Below are 12250 nucleotides of genomic sequence, written 5' to 3'. Positions count from 1 at the left end.
GATGTTGTTAAACATTATTTATTGTCAGTTTTCCCTTGGAACACAGGCCCCAGTTCAGGAAAGAATTTAAACACATGCTTACATGAAATCCAGTGAACCCAGTGAACCCAGCGAGAACAGTGAAGTTCTGCACAGTATCTATGCAACTGCCTGAGCTGGAATAAGGATACGTACTGTCTAAAAACTGGCTGCAGAGAAACATACAGGAATTGTTTTCATCAGCTTTGGACATTTCTTAAAGTCCGCCTTAGAAACAATACCTATGAATTGGACTCTGTTACCAGTAACTTTATTCTACAGATACATCTATGGGGCTCAGTGGAACTGCTTCAGGGTTCTGCTACGTTGAACGTAGCATCAGCGTTGGTATTAGCAATAGTAAGATGAAATCCTGATCAGTTCGTGGGATCAAACCCTGACCTACACGTATTCAGTGTTCAGTGACACACACCTTCTGCCACACATTTGTCATGCCCCAAATAGATTTTTTTCATGTCTGAAGTGAGGCTTTGAAAGCTACACACTGAGCAAAGCAGGCAAAAAAAAAAAAAAAAAAAAAAAAAAAAAAACAGGTCAGTGGGCAATATAAGGCCATCAACTAGCGAATTTGCCTGTGCCAGCCCAACCCTATCTCCTACCTGTGTAGTTTTCTACTGCTGCCGAAACAGCAGCTGGAGTATGTGGGGCAGCAGCAACTACTCATAATCCTCCTCCAGGTTTTTCTCCATGATTCCTCTCTTCCTTTCCCCACCTTGCCCTTTCCGTGTCCCCACATCAGCAACTGCAGGTGCAGCTTTTTTCCCCTCTGTTCCCTCCTGGCAGGCTGGGAAGCACGGCAGGTAAGCTGGAGCTGTTAGTAGAGATCATTTCTGGCAGGGAGTAGGAGTAGAATTATGCAGCTGCACAAAGGGATTGATGTGAGATGGTGGGAGAGCTGCGTGGTGACGGTACCACGTCCCCAGCAGAGTGGGAAAGGAGGAGGCGCGGGAGGCAGTCAGTTTGGGGGAGAAGATAGGGAGAGCCCTACCTATAAAAAGCCCTCTCCAAAATCTCCCACGTCCTCTTCACAATCCTCCCATCCTCACAATTATTCTGAGTCCCTGTGAAACTCTGTTGATCTCTGCTGACTCTCTCATGCTCACCCCCCAAACCTGACAGACTTTGCTCAGCGATGGTCTTGTAATGCAGAAATCTATCAAAAAGGACATTTTAATAAATACTCTTCTGATGACAGTGCTTTTCCACAGCTCATGAATTGCAGTTTAGATGCGACATAAAGGTTTCACAAGCAAAATCCTGGGCCTTTCAACACCTTCAGTGCAGATAAGTTCAGCCAGTAGATGAAAATAAAAATGTAAATATGCTCCAGTCACACTCCGCTACCCCACTGCCAACATTCAACAGTGTCTGGAACAAGCAGAGGTTAACATGCAGAGTGACCTGCACTAAAATCATTACAATTACGCTCCCTGTCCGCCAGCTATAACAGATCACCTGCTGCCTGAAATGAGTTGTCATTTCTGCAACAGAAAGGGCAAAAGATTACTGTAAAAAAAAAAGAAAGAAAGAAAAGGAAAAAAGAAAAAAAAAAGAACTCAGATAAGCACCTAAGCGGTCTTTCCACTTAATTCCGATTAGAGGAGCTGGAAGGACACAGTTCTCAAATAAATGGACAGCTCACTGGGCAAGGACTCAGAAGAGTTTTAATCATGCCCCTGCTATTGCCTTCTGGGTGACTTCAGGCAAATCACTGTACCCACTTCTCAGTTCCTCAAAGAGAAAAAGCAATACTGACCTGCTGCTAAAGTGTCAGATTTTCTAATGCATGACGTACTCACTACTGTTATTTCTAAGTCTTTCTACATCTTTTCCTTGTCAACATCTCTCTTATGAGAGGTCGGCACCAAGAAATTCAGACCTTCATCACTTAATTGCCTAACTTTATAGACTACAACTTAAAGACCCAATGCACTTTCTGATACAAATATTTCAACAGCACACTGTAAGCATGAATGAAAAATACGTAACTCAATAAAAGAGTGTATATTTTCCACATTTCCTTTCCCACAACTGTTCATCAACTTGCTACTGAGATATTACATTAATTTGTAATAAACTTGCTGTATGCAATGATGGCACATTTGCATGACTATCTCCACACTGATAAAAATGGAAATAGGAAAGAACGCTTTTAAAATTATACTGTTTTAAATTTAGATCTTAAGAATTAGCCCTAAAGAAGAAAAGTAGTATGGAAGATATTTAGGACTAGCAAAGAAAAGCTCACTGAAATTTATATTTTAATTCTTTCCTGACAGTGTTAGGGATTTTAACCCTAATAAAAAAATTAACCTTGTTTCATGAACCTTAACACAGTTACAAAATATTTTCAGTGGAAATATAGGCTTTTCTTGCTAAATGTCATGATGTTCTGACTGATTTGGCAAGTTCTGCTACTCAGGCTGCAGAAGGATTTCTTAGGGTAACTCAATAGGTCTTCTTGTCAGGCCTAGTGGCTAAGACCCTTAGATGGAGTCTTTGGCATAGCTCTAATTACACTGATTGCATTTATTGTCAACTCTGAGAAGTGGACTTGAACTCAGAGTCCATGCTACCACCCATCCAAACACATAAATACAGGTCATTCTAATTCACAAAGGTATAACCACAAGGCTAAGTATTAAAGGAATTTTCTTTTCTGAGTTAAATTCTACTGATTAAAATGTAGCTATGTTACTAACTGACCTGCAACATTTAATATGCGGCCTGTGGGAAAACTAGAGAAAGACGCACATATTTGTTACTATGTGAATCATCTAACTGAAAAAAAATATAGCTAAAGCTTTCATGTTAAATTTTCTGATTCTTTTTTTTTCAGTCAGAACTGTCAGGTTACTTATTGTTCTGTATTTCATACTTTTTCAGAATGCAAGTTCACCAGTATCCTCTTGAATGTTCTTTGCACTACTTTTTATAACATTTTATTCAGTTATAGAAAAGCCTGCAATGTCATCAATCCAAAGCTGTCTTTAAAACTGCGCTGTAGTCATTACTAAGAAAAATCTGCAAAACTGACACTTTTTACTGCTCTATGTCTGTATTGATGCACCACTGGAAAAGCAGCCATCTTTTTAATTGTTACTATACAATTTTAGAAATATTTTCATATTGATTTTTTAACTATATATATTTTCTTTAAAAGCTTCTATCTTGTGAAATCTGAACCATTGTGTTAGGCCACAGCTTTGAAATATTTATATATATTTGAATATATATATGTGTGTGTGTGTGTGTGTGTGTATATATATAATGAAAAATCAGTTTTGTAACTGTTGAATACTCTGTAAGTAACAGGAACCAAGGTTTTGCATATTTATCTTATTCTTCCTAATACAATAGTCGTTATCATGATTTCAAGCTTTGTACTTGTTTATCATTAGTGTTTCCACTGTAACCATGGCATCAGTATATAGCACAGGCTTAACATGAGAAAAATACCCAGTATTTTCCTAAAAAACTCATCTACTAGAAAAAATACAAGGATTAGCACAATGGCAAAAAAACCAATCAAAGTAGGTGAGCTAGCTAAAGGGAGAAATAGTTTCTTTTATGGTAGAAAACCAAAACATTATTTCTTTGTCTGTATTTTTTGCATTTTGGACTTCTGACAATGATCTGGAAATATATTACAGGATAAGTAATATAACCTTGAGCCTAGTGTAGATACTATAAAGCAAATACTGAAGATTTCCTCACCAAAATATTTGCAGTAGTATATGACACTGAATGCATAAAAGCTATTAACATATTGACAAGAGCTGTTCTCAACATATGAGCATTTTGTCAAATCTAATTAATTAATGACAGTTCAACCCTGGAAGAAGTGTTGCACCATTCTGAAGGTAAAGAAGAGCAGCAATTCAATTACACTGAATACACTCAACAAGTATGTGATACCCAGTTGAAACTTTCAGGGCTTCTTAAAGAGAAACCTTGAGAATAGCAGAAGAATATTTTACAGTCTCCAAGAGTGTTTCTTAGGTTACATTTATTTGCTATCTCAGACAATGAGGAAGAATGGTCTCCTGTGATTGCTCCTTTTAATTTGCTTACTATAAAGTTGGGAAAGAGTACTAAAAAAACACCTGTCTTTAATGCCCAGAGTGAAATGAAGGAATTAGTCCTCTTCTTAAACAGAAGAAACTGATTGCAATGTACCAGATTTTAGTCTAATGATGGTTTAGGCCATGTGCATTTTTTACCTTGTGGTGTGAAACCCATTTGACTACTAAACTTCATAGACAATTTCTTTTCTCTAGGTTTTAATACAGATTCCAGACATTGATGAAGCAATCAGTAAATGTATTTATTTCACTATAGACTCTATAGAGATAGCACAGCCACAGGCTTTATTTTAATTTCATGAAATCAGATGAAACAACAGTGTAATACTGTAAGAGCCAGTTCTCTGAAGGTTTCTATCTATTAACAATTCAATAAACACATTCAGTATTACAATTATTGTAACACATTCAGTAAATCGGAATATTTTGAAAATGCTAAAGGAGAACCCTATAAATATTTGGCACCCCAATTTCTAACTGCAATATAGAGAGTCAAATACACAATACTTCATATATACAAACACAATCCAAACTACAGGGACTTACAGCATGAAAATGAGATAAATGATGCTTCAGAAACCATATCACATTGGGCTAACCAATTTTTACAATCCTCAACTCTCTCACATCAACAAACAACTGTGGTCACTCCCTCGTCTCCTCCCACCCCCTGATCGTGGGACTGCAATGGATCTTGATGCAATAAAAATACAGCATTTATTTAATTCAGTTATTTAGATCCCTCCAGGTCATGTTTACATTGGGCCTCAATCTGTTAAATTCCACTATACATGTAAGAAGAATGCCTGAATCTTTGATTTCACTTTAAAAATAAGGGCCAGAATGTACCATAGCATAACAACCCCACCAAAATTCAAACTTGGCTTCTGTAACCTGCAAAGTCCTTCCAGATTTGGCCACAAACTCAGAACGTGTATTACAAACAAAAAAAAACATATGAATCTATTATTCCTTCACTAAAAATCTGTTAAGACATCCTTGCCCCAATGATCTCAATGACGAAACACTCACTGATTTCAGGAGGCCTAAGACTTGATTATCATTCAATTCAGGTAAAAGGCATCTGCAATACTGCTGCATTTGTCTTTTCCTGATTTTGCTATTTTTTCTCTGCCTATCACCCAATTTTACCATGCAAACCTAATAATGTGTGATTTTATATAGTATTAGAATAATCTAGATCCTAATTATCATAATGAAACATATGTAGGAGAAATGATATATATTTTAAAGTTATAAGGATAAAAGTTTTACTATTAAAAGTTATTCAGCTCTTAATCAGCATAAATGGAGAGTAAATCTTTCCTGCCTTTCCATCATTTTGACAACTCTCTATACCACTGCATTAAGTAAAGGAGCCCCAAAGAATGCAAGAAACTCAGATCTGTTAACTCTTGCTATTTTTACTTTGGTCTGGGGTTCTTCGTCTATTTGTCAAAGAAATACTGACCTGACTAGGATCCTTGACCTTAATAAATAAATACATAAAAAGATGAGCATGCACATTTCAGATGGCTGATCAAGCAGGGTACATTTAAAATCAGAAGACGGCTCCTATTGTTTTATCTTATGTAAAGAATATATCACTTTAACTAACTGTAGAACTGCGAAATGTTCACATTTACTGGGTTCTTTCTTATTTCTCTTTTCTTTTTTTCTGATGTTAAATCATAGTACCTGAGCATGTCAGACCAAGGATTTTCCAGCTTTTTTGTACTCCCACTGAAGCATATTAGCATCTGTATCTTTAAGATGCAGTAGAAGAAGCAGTGAAACACGTTGTGCATACAGGCAATAGAATTTGTCTGGTTGGGGCCAAAATCCACCAGGATCCTTTAATTAATTTCAGGCATTTGTAGACACATTGCATTAGGTCTATGTATAAAGGTCTAGATTATCTGGGACAAGGGGAGCATCAATATTGATGCAGTGAGCTGTCAAGTAGTACAAAGACTCTGAAGTGTCTCATACCAGAGGTTAGATCTGTATTTTTAAGGCTTGTCATGCTAGGCTGCAACATGATCAAGAGCGTTCACGTTGAAATGAAGAACGCACAGTCCAGGTGCTGGATCTGGGTTTTGCAGTGATGTTCTGTATGGATGTATGTGACTGGAGTTCTTCAAGAACAGTAAGATAACTGGACTTGTATTTAGGAAATGTAATTTCAGAAGCTGAAGCAGTAATTATACATCTCTGACCTAGACTCAATGTATTTCTCTTTCTTTACTTGGCTGTAAATCACATGCATTAGATATGCAGTAACCATGACTATCTCAGTATAGCAAAGCATGAAAATAATGAAAAGCCTTCAGAGCCATTACATGCCCTTGGCAACCTAGCTCTGCAACATAGACATTGCATCCAAAGTAATGCCACTGAAATCATATGTACATGTATGTATTGACAGCGCAAACACTCACCCAGTCCTCGAAGTGGCGGCTCCCATTCTGCAGCAAGTCCTCAAACTGTATAGTGCAGTTAGCTACAAAATCATCGTACCCGATGGGGGCATCGTGGAAAACAGCCATCTCAATCTTCCTGCCATTACAAACGTCGGTGACAAATTCATCATTCCAAGCAGGACTGTTGGTCTTTTGCTTGGTCGAGGTCTGCCCGATCCTGGAGTCGTCCACATTGAGGGCTATGTAAGGGTCCAGCAAAAAGGTCTGTGGCCTGGGACCCACCGCATGCCTCAGAGACCACGCTGTGGGTTTCAGATTCACCGCCTCGCAGATCTTGATTTTCAGCAAGCCATTGAAAACCACCATGGCTGGATGGCTGCACTTTTCCTGGGATTAAACACTCACACCACACACTCGCACAGAGAGGGAGGGAGGCAGATCTCACCAATAAATAGGAGGGCAGGTCTGGGAGTGGGGGAGCAGGATACAGTGCGGGTCTCTCTTCGCCTTGCTGCTGCTGCTGTTACCTTTGATTATTTAGCCTTTGCTCTTGCGACACCCAGTGAATACATTTATTTTCTTGCCCGTGTTTCTAACGGAAAACAAGGCAGGGGGGCCGCAGGAGCGGGGGAGGCGTCCGTGTTTGCAGAAACCCCCGAATGCAATCAAAATCCGAGCACAACAAATCCTGGGGGTGAGCAAAAGACTTCTCCCTTCACCTACACCATAATCCTGGATCAGTCTTTGCAACGGCGGCAGAGCCGCGATCCGAGGCTCCCGCACACGCTCGCCCGCTCCGTGTGCCGCACAATGCACACACACACACACACACACACACACGCCCGCGCACACGCACACGCACACACACACACAAATCAGAAACACCGGCCGACCCGCCGGCCCTGCCTACTGCACGGCCAGCCTCCGCTCAGCAAACATCCACCCGGGGACCTTCCATCCGCGCCGGACCCAGGAGCCTCCCGTGCTGCGCCGCCGCCGCCGCCGCCGCCGAGGCCGAGGAGCCAGCGCAGCCACCCCAGCGCATGGGGGGCGACGGCAGCGGAGCGGGCCGCGCGGGGCTCGGCGGGCTCCGGCTGGGCGGCCGCCGCCCTGGCGATGGGCAGAGCCGCCGCCTCCCGCCTCCCTCCCGCCGGCCGCCCCCCGCCCGCCTCCCGCCTCCGTCCGTCCGTCCGTCCGTCCCTCCCTGCGCCGCGCCGCGCCGCGCCGCGCGCAGCCCAGCCCGCCTCCCCGTGCCGCTCCGCCGCCCGCTCTGGTGCAGGAAATGCGCAAAAGACGTCAGTGTGTGTGTGCGTGTGCGTGTGTGTGCGTGTGTCAGGGAGCGCGCGAGCCTCCGGCCGTGCGAGCAGTGCGTGCGCGTGTGGGAAGTTTTGCCTGCGGGCGGAGCAGCGCGGTCGGAGCGCCGCGGCCGCGGGCGAGCCGAGAAAACCGCGCCGGGGGCCGCGGCTCCCGCACGCTCCCTCCTCCGCTGGACGCGCGTGGGGAGAGCTGTTTGCTTCTGGGTCGGGCTTTACGGTTTCTCTGCCCCCGCCCCCTTCCTCCTCCTCCTCCTCCTCCTCACAGGATAAAAGTGGTCAACCGGTGTGGAGAAAACATCCTTGATCGCCTTCCTCCGGAGCTTTAAATAGCCTATCAGTTTTATTAAAGTGCTTTATCACTTAAATCCTGCCCCTAGCGAGCACTGCGAGCGCGGGGCCCTTCCCCCAGCGGCGGCGGCGGCGCGCTGCCGCTACCACATCAGTTATTTCCACCCTGACGTGGATTATCTCCGGGCGCTTCTGGCGCTTCAAGCCCGGCAAGCCGACGGGCGCGACAGGCACTCGTGCGGCGCCGGGCCGAGGGCCGGGGAGGACGTCGGGCCGAGCCGAGCCCTCCTCCCTGCCGGGCTTTCCCCCCGTCCCTTTGGTTTTGCTTCTCCTCACTGTCTGCTCCGGAGCAGCGGCAGCCCCGGGACCCCTCCGGCGCGCCCCGTCCGCCCCGCCGCGCAAGCCGCTCCGCGCGGGTCCCGCCCCCCCGGGGCCGGCGCCCGCCGCCGCCGCCGCCGCCGCGGCAGAGGCAGCGCTACGTCAGCGGGGCGGGGCCGCAGGAAGAGTTTCCCCGCGGTGCGCGAGCGCCGGGAAGTGCGGCGCGCGGCCGCGGGAAGCGGCCTCCCGCGCGCCGCCCCGCGCCGCCCCGCCCCGCCCCGCCCCGCGCGCCGCCCCGCCCCGCCCCGCCCCGCCCCGCCCCGCCCCGCGCGCCGCCCCTGCTCCCTGCTCCCTGCTCCCTGCTGGAGGCGGGCGCGGCGGGAGGCGCCTCCCGGGCGGCTTGCGGCGCGGCCGCTCCGGCGGGCCGGCTCCGGCCCCTCTGCGGTGCCGACCACCTGCCTCGGCGGCGCCTGCCCGGCCCGGCCTCACCTCGCCCCCCCCCCCCCCCCCCGGCCGCCTGCGGCCTCCCCGAGGCACCGACCGCAGGTGCCGTGGGCAGTCGCCGCGGTGCTTGGGGTGCTGAAAGGAACAATACTGCGAAAGCGGCTCGTTAGCGCGTTGCCGAGCCTGTCTACACGCCGTGTAACGCTGGAGTCGTCTTCATCACCGTGTCCCTGAACGCTGTATGGAATAACCAGGGACTAGCTACGGCACAGCTGTCTGCTCCCAAGAACAAACGTACGTAGACTTGGGGTCTACATGGCTTCCTTCGGTGAAAATCATTGCTGGCTTACTCATTTTTAGCTATTGTTTTGCCAGTCTTTTGTGAGAAAGGCCTTTTACAAGATTTAGTAAAGATTCAAATTCACTTTAATACACTAGGAAGAGAAATCTTGGGCCAGCTCCAGCAAGAGCTGGGGTGCTTCAAAGAGTCACAGAACAGAAAAAGAAGTACCTGGTTGCCTGGATCCAGTCAAGTGAGGATTTAAAAGGTTAGCGCCAAATCCTTGATCTGCATCTTGAATTCCTGACTGGACAGCAAAGAACAGATAATTATGGATTTCCAAAAGTAATGGCTCAGGGACAGGCATCATATTTGGAGCTGATAAAATAGCTCCAGGATCTGTGCTTCCAGAGCAGTTTCCAGATAAAGGACACTGTATTAATGACGCCTAAGGGTCATGACAGCATTCACATTAATGGAAGAAAGCCTTTTTGGTGCCTATTGCTGCTTAAACTACTAGTAAAAGCAGAAGTACACTAAAATTTCCACGTTCATTATCATTTTGACAATCCTCAAGTACAATCTTCTGATGCAGAGCTGTGATATGGAGCCAATTACAGGAAATGTATTCCTCCACAATTCAGTGTTTCCTGGACTCGCTCACAGACAGCTGTGATACATCTACAGCGTTATTTCTGTAAAGCTTTGTACTCACAGGCCACATCACAAGTACAGGAATTACTCCTCCTCTCCCTTCCACTCCCAATGGCAACCTAGCGCATACAGTACTATACACCAAGCTACATGGTCTTAATTTTAATGTGTCAGAATGAATTCCTAGGCAACTAAATCTTTCCTTTGGATCTGCTTACATTTCTGAATTACAGTTAATTCAGGAAAATATTTTTTAGACATTAGAAAACATTAAAGCTGAATGGATACACCATTTGATTTTTTCCTATTTACACCATTTGATTTTTTTCCTATTTATTTTTTAAGACACTTTCAACTATGCGTATGTTCTGAATGCCCGAGGTGAGACGTAAATAAACACAATTCCCATGGTGAGTTTAATGGCCTGGTGTCTCTGTGAGATCACACCTGTATAATACAAAAGTCTAAATAATAGACAACATTTACACAAATAATGTATAAAATAATATAAAATAATCTTATTTTTGGAAAATTATGTATGTAATCTACATGGGCTACTGCATATTTATGTAGGCTCTGATGTCTGCTTTGATTCATCCGTATTTTTCCGTGCACTGACACAAGATAAAGTTTGGTTTCACAATTTTTTGTAAGGAGACTGCTTGCATGAATGAGAGCTAACAAGCTCATTAGGATCAGGCAATTCCGTCCTTATATTGATTAGGAAAATATCTGTGCACATACCCTACACTGTTTTCCTTCATTATATTAATTTAATTTCCTTCATTGTATACATATATATTTTAATAAACTTTCAGAAAGCATGTCTATGTCAAGAGTGAGCTTTTAACATTAGGCAGTTTTTAATTTACCAAAAGACCCCTGAACAATACTTTTAAAATCCAATTAACTCAGATAAAATGAACAACATTCAGGTACTTCCTACAAAGTTTTCATCAACAAAAGAATTGGCACAACTGTCTCAAAAATTATTTTTATCTAACAGACAATAAAGAGCATTCCAGCTGTAGGCATCATTTTTAACCAGGTAGATTTTTAAGCATTTAGTTGTTTGCATGATTTTATTTTCTCTTCTCTTACTGTTCAGAAGGATTTGGTTCTTAAGGAGTTAAAGAGCGAATGCTATTCCTTCTATTTTGTTAGAGAGTAAAAACAACAGGACATAGGACATGCCATATTTCTGCTGCAGAAAGGCATGAGAGAGCATTCTACCTGCATTTCTGTATTCTGGTACAAAAACTACAGCAGACTAGTAAACTACATCCTATAGTAATTATACTTACTATATTCTTCCCAGCTTCTTTTAAAAGAACATGCAGGGCCTAGAATCTGGCTACAGGGTACGCACATCCAGGACTGGTTAAGAAAATCGATTTACTCCCCCAGAGTAGCTTCTGCTAGCTACGTCCTTCTGCTCAGGATTCTTTGCCTGGGAGACCAAAATACACATAGTTTTGTGCCAGGACTTCTCAAGGCCTATGCTGCTCATCTGTAGGAGTGTTTGCAGATTTGTGATTTGATTTTCTCAATAGTGTTACCTCAGTCGAAACAACTACTTGGCAGACAACTGTATAGTCAGGGTGTTCTGAACGTTGTAAGGAAAATACTCCCAAAAGATCATAAAAGCACAGTATATTTGCATGTGCATCTATTTGCATTCTTAATTTAGGAACAAGAACACATTAAACTTGTAGCAGATAGCAATGGAAACAACAGCAAGCTGTCATCTGCAATTCAATACATCTTTTACTCCTTCAAATCCCTTTCAGCCTCTGCTTCCTGTTTCATTTACAGTGGCAGTGAAATGGAGGGAACTAGCCTGCCCTCGGCAGTATTTGTTACCTTGAGTCAGCCCCTGACCTTTTCATGGCCTAGGAAGCCTAAATAGCTCTGTGGAGAAACAGCACTATCTGGTGGAGTGAGTGTGTAAGATCCTTTCAGGACTTTTAATGGGCTTTATTCAATTATTACCGCCACAATTCCAACTGCTTTTGAGGTGTTCTTGCCCAAGGTTGATGGATAGCTTGACTGGGTTTTCAAGAGGCAAAAGTTTTTTTTTTTTTTTTTTTTGTTTTTTTCCCTCTTCTCTCCCCAACAGTCCAAATGGTCAAATAGGTGATCAATAGCAAGTAAGGCAGGGGAATATACCTATCTTTGTCTTTTCAAAAGTGATGCATATGTCAATTTCTAGTGCTTTCTGAAGCACTACTTAAATCTTTGAGAATTGTTGGCATATTTCAGGTTTTTCCAGGTACATAGTCTGAAAGAATGAGAAGGGTCTTTGTTTTGCTTTCTTTTTTAAAGGAGCAGCATTTCTTATGTAAAACAGATATTCAAATATGCAAAAGAATCAGGCTTGCATGGAAGGAGAGATTTTCTGAA

At 43.8% G+C, this 12250-nt stretch overlaps 1 protein-coding gene across 1 annotated transcript in view; it reads right to left on the bottom strand.

Moving 5' to 3' along the window:
• PRKCE (protein kinase C epsilon) overlaps window positions 1-7666 on the bottom strand; it is a 295199-nt gene extending 287533 nt beyond the window's left edge. The window contains exon 1 of the mRNA XM_062571924.1: window positions 6566-7666. Coding sequence (XP_062427908.1) covers window positions 6566-6913 — 348 coding nt within the window. The 5' untranslated portion in view covers window positions 6914-7666. The remainder of the gene's footprint in view (window positions 1-6565) is intronic.
• Between the last annotated feature and the right edge of the window lie 4584 nt (window positions 7667-12250).

This window comes from Rhea pennata, chromosome 3, assembly GCF_028389875.1.
Source record: "Rhea pennata isolate bPtePen1 chromosome 3, bPtePen1.pri, whole genome shotgun sequence".
NCBI classification, from domain to species: Eukaryota; Metazoa; Chordata; class Aves; order Rheiformes; family Rheidae; genus Rhea; species Rhea pennata.
This window is presented reverse-complemented; position numbering and strand designations above follow the sequence as displayed.